This window comes from Sapajus apella, unplaced genomic scaffold, assembly GCF_009761245.1.
Source record: "Sapajus apella isolate SASKATOON/1434 unplaced genomic scaffold, GSC_monkey_1.0 scaffold67, whole genome shotgun sequence".
NCBI classification, from domain to species: domain Eukaryota; kingdom Metazoa; phylum Chordata; class Mammalia; order Primates; family Cebidae; genus Sapajus; species Sapajus apella.
Window position 1 is genome coordinate 3,476,867 of NW_022437007.1, and position 13,585 is coordinate 3,490,451.

The 13,585-nt window shown below is 33.7% G+C and overlaps 1 protein-coding gene across 4 annotated transcripts in view; it reads left to right on the top strand.

The window, feature by feature from the left end:
- Positions 1-13,585, top strand: part of FSTL5 (follistatin like 5) — an 807,250-nt gene that overhangs the window by 647,526 nt on the left and 146,139 nt on the right. For all 4 annotated transcript variants that reach the window (XM_032248526.1, XM_032248528.1, XM_032248527.1 and 1 more), the window contains exon 10: positions 849-983. In XM_032248526.1, coding sequence (XP_032104417.1) covers positions 849-983 — 135 coding nt within the window. The remainder of the gene's footprint in view (positions 1-848; positions 984-13,585) is intronic.

Sequence of the window (13,585 nt, forward strand, 5' to 3'; positions counted from 1 at the left end):
GACAAGAGACTGAAACTTTTGTATACAAGTCATGTGTGATTATCTTTCTGTCCTCTTTCCTAATAATAACAGACATACAATAGGAACTCAATAAGCTTTATTGGGCTGGGCATGTTGGCTCACACCTGTAATTCTAGCACTTTGGGAGGCTGAGGCAGGTTGATTTCTTGAGGTCAGGAGTTCTTGACCAGCCTGGGCAACACGGTGAAACCCTGTCTGTACTGAAATACAAAAAAGAAATCAGCCAAGAGTCGTGGCGTGTGCCTGTAGTCCTAGCTACTCAGGAGGCTGAGGCAGGAGAATTGCTTGAACCTGGGAGGCAGTGGTTGCAGTGCACTCCAGCCTGGGCGATGGGGCGAGACTTCGTCTCAAAAAAATAAAAGACAAAGCTTGATGAATGGCAATAGTAAACCTGCATAATGTTGCTCAATTAATTATGAAAACATCTTTCATATATATTTACCTGCAAATTAATCATGTTGCTATTATTAGATTTCTGTAAAGCTTAGGGGAATGTAAGTTCTGAATATTTTAAGTAAATACAGAAATGAAATTATACTTACCATTATGAAATACCTCATATACAATGTAGAATATAGGGAATGATACAAAACGTAAAATAGGCATTTGATAAAGAGTATTGGGCTCTCTATTACAGAATGACAGCACAATTTATGAACACTTGAATGCTTCTGGAATCATTTGGCAAATCATTTCCTTCAAAGTATGGAAGTAAGAAGGAAAATGGTTTAATTAGGACAAGTCAAGAGAACTGTTTGTGTAATCAGAAAGTACTGTACCAAAACTGAAATTGTAGCTTACAAGTTGCATTTCCCTTCTTTTTTCAGCAAATGGGAGTGAGGTTCACATAAGCAACGTGCGCTATGAAGACACTGGAGCATACACTTGTATTGCAAAGAATGAAGCAGGAGTGGATGAAGATATCTCTTCTCTTTTTGTGGAAGACTCTGCTAGAAAGACCTGTATGTATTCAACTGCCCCCCACCATGCACACACTATACTCAACATACATTTTTACAGCTTTTTTAAAAAGGTAAAGGCACCAGAAAACTGTGAATTGCACAATGCATTATAACAAATAGATTTTATATGTAGGAAGGATAGAAATCTTGAAATACTCAAAGCAGATTTAAGGATGAAAAAAAAGTTGTGAAATTTTCATTACAACACTAGATTCTATGTTTTTTGCAAGTGTACATATGGTGTTTCAGGTTCTGTCTTCCCATTTGCTCTTGGAGGAATTTTTATCTCTGGCAAAATCCCTCTCCTCAATTAAATGTGAGGAATTCAAGGCCCCCAGATGTATCCAAGGTGTATCTTATAGGTGGAATAAATTACTGTATTTCTTTTCCTGTCAGTTACATTGCAGTCACTGGATTAAGACCTGTACATCATCCTTCTCTACAGAAGGTTCAGTGGTAACTGCCACGCCAAGGCATTCACTGCCCCTGACACAAAAGCACACTGTTGCTGATCATGACATCTTTTGTCATCATGGTTCATGTTGTCTAGCTGATTTCCTGAAGTTATACCCAAAATGTCTTGTTATCTTTTATTTTATTAATTACTTGGCAAAGGGATACAGAAAGGGTGGGGATGCTGAGGATGGATTCCTTTTCATGATAGCTGGATTGTTTGTAACTCAAACTACCATGATAGCATTTATCAAGTGCATTCGCTGTAAGCAAACAAATAGGCTTTTTCTTCCCTTGCTCCACACGTGCCACAGTGTGGCTGTTTTGGGATAGTGTCTGGGTGTTTGTGAAATGACTATTTCCTTTACTCTCTGCTCTTCAATTGACCTGTTAGGCTGCTATTAATATATGTTTTACAAGAGTCTGATATTACTGGACCCTCTAACTTGACAGGCCCATTTCTCTGAATCCAGTGTTTGAACAAGGTTAAAGCATTTAGTCACGCAGGAGTCTTCCCACTCCTTCTTAAGTCATTGAGTGCATATTGACATGAGTGGATCCACTGAGAAAGGAGGATCTTACCCAGGTTCCAACTACTAATATAGTATTATCTTCATTTTATCTGGTTAGGGCAACCATCATTATAAAGAAATGTTAAAAAAAAAAAGTCTTTAGAGAAAAGAAAAAAAAAAGCTGGATTTAATCCATAAGATTACCATAAGATCTACCATAATTCCTTTACTCTATTCCTTTTATGCAGTACAGCCAGCACTAATTTGTAATTCACTTTCTGTTAAAAATTAATTTTAGGTGACAAGTAATTAAAAATGTTTGTTTTCTTTGCCCTTATGATGATGTTTATAAAACAGATTTTAATATCAACTCTATTTACTTTACTTTCTTTCAGTGTTTGTCATGTACCTTTTAATATATTTCCCTCATTACAACAGTAAAACACCTAGCCAAAGCTTCTTAAATCATACAACATTTTAGTGTGTAAATTCTAGGAAAATTTAAGGGGAAGATTTAACAGGATTAAATTTTCAACAAGGTTTAAATCTTGTTGAAGTAAAAGTGCCCATTTAAAAAATAATCATGCATATGATTAAAATCAGGACAATGCTAAATAAGTAAACAGAGTAGAATATTAGTAACTCCAGAAAAATATGAACTGCAAAAGTAATAACATCTACTTGATAGAAGACAGTTTCCCTTGGGATACTTCCTAATAGTTAAATGCTAGAATCCTCTGTAACAAAACAACCAAAATCACGTGGATGCCACATTAGTGAAAATCATTGCCTTTTGTAAGCCCCATCTTAAGGATTGTGGATCTGGGTTTTTTTCTAGTAATTTCATGGAAAGAGACCAATACTAGTTATACATGGCACGTTTGTATTTTGGAGTGCTAGATATTTTCTTTACTTTTTAATTTTACTTTTTCAATAATTTCAAATTTTATTATAAGCAGGACATGTCCGGGTTTGTTACATAGTTATATTGCTTGATGCTGAGGTCTGGGGTACAAATGATCACATCATCCAGGTAGTGAGCATAGTACCCAACATGTTGTCTTTCAGCACATGCCTCCTTCCACACCTTGCTTCTTTAGGAGTCCCAGTGTCTATTTTCACATCTTTATGTCTATGTGTATTCAATGTTTAGTTCCTACTTATAAGTGAGAACATGTGGTTTTTAGTTTTCTATTCTTACATTAATTCACTTAGGATAATGGCCTCTAGTTCATTCATGTTGTTGCAAAGGATAGGATTTCATTCTTCTTTATGGCTGCATAGTATTCCATGATGTATACGTACCACATTTTCTTTACCCAGCCCACCATTGATAGGCAACTAGATCGATTCCGTGTCTTTGCTGTAGTAAATAGCGCTGCAACAAACATGCAAGTGCATATGTCTTTTCAGTAGAACGATTTATTTTCTTTTGGATATAAACTCAGAAATGGGACTGCTGGGTCAAATGGTACATATATTTAAAGTTCTTTGAGAAATCTCCAAACTACTTTTCACAGTGACTGAACAAGCTTGCTCTCTCACCAACAGGATATAAGCATTCTCTTTTCTCCATAGCCTTGCCAGCATCTACTATTTTTTGAACTTTTTAGTAATAGCCATTCCGACTGATGTGAGATGCTTTCTCACAGCAGTTTTGATTTGCATTTCTCTGATGATTAGTGATGTGGAGCATTTTTCACATGTTTGCTGACTATTTGTATGGCTTCTTTCGATAAATATCTATACTTCTGCTTTGCCCATTTTTTAAATTGGATTATTTGTTTTTGGCTTGTTGATTTAAGTACCTCGTAGATTCTGGATATTAGACTTTCATTGTATGCATACTTTACATATATTTTTTCCCATTCTGTACACAGTTTACTTTGTTGGTAATTTCTTTTGCTATACAGAAGCTTCTTAGTTTAATTAGGTACTTTTGTCAATTACTGTTTTTGTTGTGATTGCATTTGGGGACTTAGCCATAAATTCTCTGCCGAAGCCAATGTCGAGAAGGGTATTTCCTACCTTTACTTTTAGAATGTTTATAATTTAAGGTCTTAGATGAAAATCTTTAACCTATCTTGAGTTAATCTGTGTGTATAGTAAGAGGTAGTGGTAGTTTCATTCTTCTGCATGTGGCTAGCCAGTTATCCCAGGACCATTTACTGAAAAGGGAGTCCTATCCCTGTTGCTTATTTTTGTCTGTTTTGTCAAAGACAAGATGGCTATAAGGATATGGGTTTATTTCTGGGGTGTATATTTCATTCCATAGGTCTATGTTTGTTTTTACATCAGTACAATGCTGTTTTGCATACTGTAGCCCTATAGTATAGTACGAAGTCTGGTAATGCAATGCCTATGGCTTTGTTCTTTTTGCTTGAGATTGTGTTGGCTACTTGTGCTCTCTTTCAGCTCCAAATTAATTTGAGAATAGATTTTTCTAATATAGTGAGATATGACATTGGTATTTTGGTAGGGACATCTTTTAATCTACAAATTGCTTTATATAGTGTTGTCATTTTGATAATATTGACTCTTCCAGTACATGAGCATGAGACACTTTTCCATTCATTTGTGTCGTCTCTGATTTCTTTTGGCAGTGTTTTGCAGTTATACTTGTAGAGATCTTTCACATCATTGGTTAAATAATTCCTAGATATTATATATATTTTTAGCTATTATAAATGAAACTGTGTTTTCAGTTTGCTTCTCAACTAGAATGGTATAGGTATATAAAAATGTTGCTGGGTTTTTCATGTTCTCCCTCATAAGTGGGTGTTGAACAATGAGAACACATGGACACAGGGAGAGGAACGTCACACACTGGGATCTGTTGTGGGTGTAGGGAGCTAGGGGAGCGATAGCAGGGTGTAGGGAAGTTGGGGAGGGATGACATTAGGAGAAATACCTAATGTAGGTGACGAGGGCGATGGAGGCAGCAAACCACCCTACATGTGTATACCTATGTAACAATCCTGCAAGATCTGCACATGTACCCCAGAACTTAAAGTATACTAATAAAAAAAAAATGTTGCTGGTTTTTGTACACTGATTTTGTATCCTGAAACTTTACTGAATTTGTCAGTTCCATGAGACTTTTTGCAGAGCCATTAGGGTTTTTTATGTATAGGATCATATTCCCAGCAAAGAGAGATACTATGACTTTTTCCTTTCCTATTTGGATGCTTTCTATTTCTTTCTCTTGCCTGATTGCTCTGGGTAGGACTTCCAGCACTATGTTGAATAGGAGTAGTGAGAGTGAGCATTCTTATCTTGTTCCAGTTCTCAAGAGAAATGCTTCCAGCTTTTGCTCATTCAGTATGACATTGGCTGTGGGTTTGTCATAGGTGGTTCTTATTTTGAGTTATGTTCCTTTGATGCCTATTCTGTTGAGGTTTTACCAACAGAAATATGAATGAATATTGGATTTTGTCAAAGGCTTTTCCTGCATCTATTGACAGATCATATGGTCTTTGTTTTTAATTCTATTTATATGGTGAACCACCCTTGAATCTAGGAATAAAGCATACTTGATCGTGATGAATTAACCTTTTGATGTGCTACTGGACTCAGTTTGCTGGTACTTTATTGAGGATTTTTGCATCTGTATTCATCAGGGATATTATCCTGAAGTTTTATTTGTCGTTGTTGTTGTGTCTCTGCCAGATTTTGGTAACAGGATGATGCTGGCTTCATAGAATAAGTTAAAGCGAAGGCTCTCTTCCTCAATTGTTTTGATTACTTTCATTAGAATTGGTATCAGCGCTTTTTTGCATGTCTGGTAGAATTTGATGGTTCATCCTTCTGGTCCAGGGCTCTTTTTGGTCAGTACATTTTTTATTACTTACTTACTCAATTTCCAAACTTACTGGTCTGCACAGGTTTTCACTTTCATTCTTGTTCAATCTTGAAGTTTTACATGTTTCCAGGAATTTATACATTCCGTCTCAATTTTCTAATTCGTGTGCATAGAAGTGTTCATAATGGTCTCGGAGGATCTTTTGTGTTTCTGAGGGATCATTTGTAATGTCATCTTTGTCAATGGTGATTGCAATCAAATAATTTGGGTCTTCTCCCCCTTTTTTTTTCTTTGTTAATCTAGCTAGCGGTCAATCATTTTTATTCTTCCAAAAAAACAAACTCTTGCTTTCCTTAATCTTTTGTATGGACTTTAGTTCTCAGTTTTGCTCAGTTCTTCTCTCATTCTAGTTATTTTCTCCTAATTGTTTTGGAAGTGGATTGCCCTCTTTTTTCTTTTCTTTTCGTTCATCTAAGTCTGATGTCAGATTGCTAATTTGAGGTCTATCTAACCTCCTGATGCAGACGTTTAAAACTCTAAACTTTTCTCTTCACACTACTTAAGCTGCATCCCAAAGATTTTAAGTTGTGTCTCTGTTTTCATTAATTTCCAAGATTCTATTTATTTCTGCCTTGATTTTATTCACTCGAGTTATTCAGAAGCAAGTTGTTTAATGTCTCTGTATTTGTGTTATTTTGAGAGATCTTCTTGGTATTGACTTCTATTTTCATTGTAATGTGGTTTGAGAGAGTGCTTGATATTATTTTTATTTTTTTTGTATTTATTAAGACTGTATATGGCCAAGCATGTGATTGATCTATGTGCAAAAGAGAAGAATGCATATTCTGGGGTTATTCAGTGGAGTATTCCATAGCTGTTTATTAGGTCTCATTGGTTAGCTGTCAGTTTTAAGTCCATAATTTCTTTTGTCAGTTTTCTGCTGCAGTGATCTGTCTAATGCTGTCAGTGGCAGGTTGAAGTCCTCCACTATTATTATGTGTCCAGAAATATATTTTCAAAACTGCCAAAGGAACCAATCACAGACCCATCAGTATTAAATATACTCTTCTTATTTGCACATATTAAGAAATTATTAACTTATATAAATCTACCAAAATAATTTCAGAGACTATTGTTAGTAGTGATAGAATACAATTTTTTTTTTGTAGAATACAATTTTTAAATGAAAAAGCAGACTGTTGTAACAGAAGAGTATACATTTTGCAAAATGGAATGTATTGGAATACATGCCAATGGAATGGTTAAAATCACATGATACCTCTCCTATTTGGGGCTACTATGTGACCTCTCTGAGCTTTAGTTTTCTTATCTTCAATATGAAATAAATACTAATACACCAAGAGATTTCTGTTTAGATATCACGTATAAGGCACTTATCATAGCATGAGACATAAAGTAGGTCTTCCTCTGACGCGTTTTTTTTTTATCAAAATAATTTCTAATTGCTTGCTAAAAACACTGACAAAAATCTATTTCTCAAAAGCCTAGAAAACCTAATAATTGCTACAAATCAGTTTTCTAATGATGCATATAGATATTGATAACATAGCTATAGGTAGATATGAGTATATGAGTATGTAGGGGCATTCATTGTTACACATTCAAATATGAAATATTATCTCTCTTCACATTTAAAAAATGGACCCCACTGTTTGGAATATGCATTCTATTATTTAGCATACCTATTAAGATACTTTTAAAAAAAGTCAAAATCTTTTGCCAGAGTTCACTTTTGCCACAAAGCAGAAGCTACATTTTAGTCTCCCTTTACATTGAGTCAATTTATATTTCTATTATATTTTGAGAATTATTCTATAATGTACTTTTCTTCTGTTTTTGAAAGATGCAGAGAAGAAAGGTATTGAATCCCATGTAAACAGCAATAAAAATGGGGAAAGATTTGTAACTCTGGGGGTAAACAACACAACAAATACTTTGTTTGGAAACAGCTTCAGAGTAATCATCCAGCTATTTTCTACATAATAGAGAGCTCATAGTAGTATTAATCACATTTTTTTCCTACACTACGTTTGGCAGAAATATGATACTATTGAGAGAACAATTCGTGCAAAGCGTCATATGGCTAAGGAGTTTGTGTTTTGCCTCTACCCTAATCTTTGAAGTGGGAAACTTTGATTTACAGTATCTAACTTTGTCAACAAATATTACTGGAAATTTTCTCATGTGAGAAATTGAACTACAAAAAAATATGTGCTTCAAAATAATATACTCTACAGTTACATTAGGGATAGGTTTTCATAACTAAGATTTAATGGAGTGATATACAGGGAGGATTTAAATGCAAAGAACAGTAAAAGTGGACAATAGGGGATTGTATGGGGCTCACAACAGGGAGTAGGAGAAGATATAAATTATGTGAAGGGATTTAGATAGAGGTAACACATAATTTATTTGAAAACATCTTGTAGATAGTATAAGCACTTGACACATTTTCATTCCCAAGGAAAGTCAATTTCAAGATAATGATGATTCATCCTCAATTTAAAGGTAAATAAGAAATGGTATGAGCATAGCTTCTATAGAAAGCTTTTAAGCTGCTGGGTGCATTAAGTGTTAGAACAGATTGACTCACACCCTGCTATGATTTGAGTAAGGAATATGATTAATCCAGCTGTTTTAGAGTATTAGAATATGTCTAAATATATTATAATAGAATTTTATAGTATAAATATAATACACTATAATGCTATATGCACCTTTTAAAAATTATTGTCATAAGCTGTTAAAAATATTACCTTATTGCAATAATTCTTCAGAATTAGCTCCAGTAAATTAACATTAGTTGGCTGTATATCTAAAAAAGGTAATATTTTGATGGTTCATAATTTATTATAAAACAAAACAATTTGAAGATTTTTAAAAAACACATTTCCAATGGCTAAAGTCTACAAGATTATTTGAATAAACAAATAGAAACATAATATTTATGTAAGTTAATAATTATTATTAAATGAAATAAGTGTAATTGATAATACTGAGATTTAACAATATTGTAAAATCCAGCCATTTGTTTCCAACTATCTTGAAAAAAAATTTTGAAAAACTTGAATGCTTATGAGGTATCTTCCTATTTAGAAGTAAAACAAAGGGTCTTAAAATAGATTAGAACATGGTGTTTTTACCTATAAAGATAGTATGAATATGACTATTGTAAACTTTAGAAGTAGAATAGATTCGGGTAACAGAGGCGGATTAATTATCCTCTTTTGTCTTCATTTACTTTCTCTTTCTATAGAATGGAGAAAATACTTCAAAAAGAAGGTTGCATAGATTTAATGAGATCACTTATGAAGGATCTTATAAATATCTACAGAGGCTACGAAGATAATATAAACAGTTGAATAATATTGTCTATAAAGTGCTATAAATGAAGCCAAATGCAAAAGTAATTATTTCTAAACTCAACCAATATTAGGTACAGCAGTCATCAGATCAATAATTGCTTTGTTTTTTTTCTTTTTTTTTTTACACTCAATAGCTGTGAGATAGGTAGAATAATAATGTATGGAGAAAATCCATAGTTAAAGATAAGGTGCAAACATCACAGCCTGGGTAAGATTTCCTTCTGCTAGTCATGAGCTAAAAGCTAGAGTCAAATAGAACCAAATAAAAACAAATATTCATGGAAAAAATAAATCAATGAGTAAAAATATTAATTTTCATATATTTTATTAAATATAGTCCAATAGTGGGTATATACTAATTATAATTCCAAGCAAAATGAACAATTCATATTTCTTTTTGAAAAGCCCCAAATCATTTAATATTTGATATAGACATATAGCAACAAGCTTATCATGAAACAAAATACCTTTAAAGAGTCATGTTGAGGTTAACCATGCTTGATAAGCATTTATTATTTTATAAGCTTTCATTCTTTATAATAAATTCCAATATTCATGCTTCTCAATTTGGCCAATGACATTGTCACATCCTTGAAGTAACTTGTTCTATAAATCTTTTCATCTTTTGACCCAGAACATACTGAAAATATCTGCTTTGTGATTTCTATATCTGAAGACTACATTTTTAAAATAATACCCTTCAATGTCAGTCATTAGATCTGTTTCTAACATGTTGCCCTTTTTTGCACAAAAGCAGAGATTTGCTATCTAAGAAGATGCTATATGATCTGAATGTCACAAATTGATAGGTTTTCAGCAACCAAAAACTATTGAGCATCTTTATTGTCTACAAAATAAGAGGTAAAACTTTCTTATTTTGATCTATTGCCTAAATTTTCTCTGCAAGGCATTATAAACCTTTAATGGATCTCCTATCACATATTACACAATGCCAACATCACTGATTTATTTTAGGGTAAGTGATTATGATGATGAAATTTTATTTATTTGATTTTAGGCAGGTAGACTAAATACACTTACATATAGTGACAGTGCTGAGTATAATATTTCTATGAACTTTAAAAATATTTACATTACTAACATTGTATTGGTTGTGTTCAGGAGAAAATGTTAGAACTCTTTTTAGAGAGATTTTATAATTCCAAAGGCTTTACACGTAGTTAATCCTTTACCAAATAACTGTGTTCTTAAGTTTAACAAAGGTAGAATTACCATCACTTCATACTTCTTAGTGTCCTCTGTTGTAGGAATTCAGTCAGATAATGGCATAAATGTGCAAAGAGTTAGCAAAACAAATCTATCTTTGAAATGCCCAGGCTCTGGGGTAAGGGGCTGAAGTGAGGTGTTTTCTCAAAGTTTTGTGAAATCCAGTTTATGCCATATATTTTTATTAACTGTGTGCCAACAGCCCAGATTATACATCCGTGTATCCTATTGTCCTCTGTTTACACAAATATCTGAATTCTGATAGAGTCTGATTGTGGCTGAATAAGGCAGGAATAGTAAGTCATTCAGTTTGATTGTTGTTTTTTTCTCCTTATTTTATATCCCAACTATATGTGCATTTTGTATTTATGTTAAATACAAAATGTTGTTAAATATGAAAGTTCTTAAAGGATACTTTTCTATCTCATGCAGTAAAATTGTATGCCCATTTCAATATCTGTCCCCTAAATTGATGCACTCTTTGATACATATGGTTATACTCAACTCTGGTATAAAGAATAATACACAATAATACATCTTTTGGAAACACTTTACAATAGTGAAATTTTAATGGAATCAGATTATTAATGAATAAAAATGTTTCTACTTTTATTTCAAACATGCCCTAGTAGGTCAAAATGTGTTTGAAAATATAATTTCTTAATATAAAGTAAGGATTTTGTGTGTATATAATATACATAGTTCAGCCATTATTGTCCAAGTTATATTTACACTAATATTAATGTCAGAATGTAATTTCAGAGTTATGTTCAACAATGCAGAATAAAACACCAGAGGACCCTGTATAATTAAGATTAAGAAGTTGTAATATTAAAAATTTGCCTAAAGTTATTGTCAACACAAGTAACTAACAGAAACTAGTTATCATAAATAAATTATGTCAACCCCTCAAAAACTAGCCTATAGGTTTAAGAAGGCATTTCAGAGACAAGGAAAAATGAAGTATCACTATACATTATGTAAAGATGCTAAAGATGTAAAGATCCTCATTAATTGAAAAAAAAAAAAAAAAAAAAAATCTTTTAAAATCATAGAGAAATACCTGAAATAAAAGAGAAATGATATTTCACATCCACTGTAATGTGGGCGACAGAAGATCTACCGGGGAGTCTTGGCCAGCAAGAGGGTCCCGACCTGAAAGAGGGGGTGCGCAGAAATAAAGAGAGACAGAAAAGCTGGGGTCTGGAGGACTGAAAAGGCAATGCCTAAACAGCGTATTTATTTTTGTCCAGGGTCTCAATATATACCTTAAGATCATAGGTGTTTAGGTGTTTACACAATCAACAATGGAAAGTTACAAAATACAAGATCACGAAAACAATCTTAAGCATGACATTCAAGGATCATAAAAGTGGGCAGGTGGTATGCTTTATCTGTTTTGACCAAAACACACTTTTGTAAATAACAATACCTAAGAGTCACAAGCTAAGCCATAAAATCATTATCTAGGGTTCAAGGCAGTCATGTGGATAAGGTTAAACTTCTTGAAAAACAAAGTCGTAAAAGTCATGCAGAGGCCTAGTGGAGACATAATGTCTGACAAAACCACACAACCCTTGCCCAAGCCTCATTGCAGTCAGAAGTAGAAACTTTTGCAACATCAGTCATTTCTCAGTTCCTTCTCTCCCATAGCTCGACTGCCTCCAGCAGGAAACTGTGTTTGGGCTCAAGCTCACCAACTGGTGAGGCCCACACATTAGGGAGGCCTCTCACGGGAGTGTTCCCCACACTATAATACCAAAAGTTAAAAAGCTGCATATTACCAAGACTTGGTGAGATGTGAAAAATTAGGAATTGTGATACATTGCCAGCAGTAGTATTAGTTTTATTGTCCTTTGGAAAGCATTTTGGCATTATCTGTTAGAGTTAATTTTGCCTGTACCTTAAGAGCCAGCACCCTCCCACACTAGAGGTGCATTGAATTCCCACACATCCAGAAACTGTTTAGGAAGCATCTCCCATGGATTGAATATTTTGCTATAATTTTTTGTCTTTGAATTGAACATTTGTATTGAACAAAACTGACTTAATTTAAAGCAAACACTTTGAAATGGCTATAATTTGACTTCTATAATTCAAATTTGTGTGAAGCTAGTTACCTTGCAAAGTATGTGAATACCAAGAGAGTATTACCCCAGACTTAACTCTTTGTTTCTTAATTGTACATTAGAAAAGAGACATTTATAAAATTTAGAAGGTGACTAAAAGCGTTCATTGTTAGGAGAATAAAAATTCTGCAGAGAACAATAGGTTTGTTCATACATGCTTTCACCTTTTAAGTATTTCTTGAGGAACAAAGAAACAAATGTTGCTAGCATGTGGTCAACACTGAATACATCAATACTCTATTTTCAAAAAGTCTGAAGTCCTTTCAGAAAGTTGAGCGCAGGTGGGAATGAAGGGCAATAATAATACATGTTAAACTTAAGAACACATTATTTGGTAAAGAATTAACTAGATAAAAAGCCTTTGGAATTGTAAAATCTCAAAGAGAGTCCTAACATTTTCTCCTGAATGCAACCAATACAATGTTAGTATGCTGTTAATATGCACATAAGCAAAGCGTGATGAGATTGCAGACACAGAAACAAGTAGTCTCTATTGAGGTGATGAACATTGAGCTGATCTTTGACGGCTGTGGTGACACTTCCTTAGCTGGAGACTTAAGAGAACATCAAACCTAGGTAAGAGTCAGGAAATATTAATACATGGTGGGTTTGGTTAACTTTATAAAAATATTTACAATACTGAATGAGAATGTATTGTCATGTAGAATCCGATTAAGAAAGACATTGAAGTGTAATAAAAAAAAAGAATTAGAAAAGACATAAAAGCTATATTTCGTCTGTCAATGAAAAGAGTCAAACTCTGTAAAATATTTGTAGAGATTTATTCTGATCTAAATATGAGTAGCCATGGCTGTGACACAGCCCTCAGGAAGACCTGAGAGCGTGTGCCCCAGGTGGTCAGGGTCTTATACATTTTGGGGAGGCATGAGACATCAATCAAATACATTCAAGAAATACATTAATTTGGTCCAGAAAGACAGGACAACTCAAAGTGGGGGTGTAGGGGGTGTGGGTTTCGAGGTTATATAGGTAAATTTAAACATTTTCTGGTTGTTGGTTGAATTTGTCTAAAAACCTGGGATCAATAGAAAGGGCTGTCTTGATTGCGATAAGAAGTTGTAGAGACCAAAGT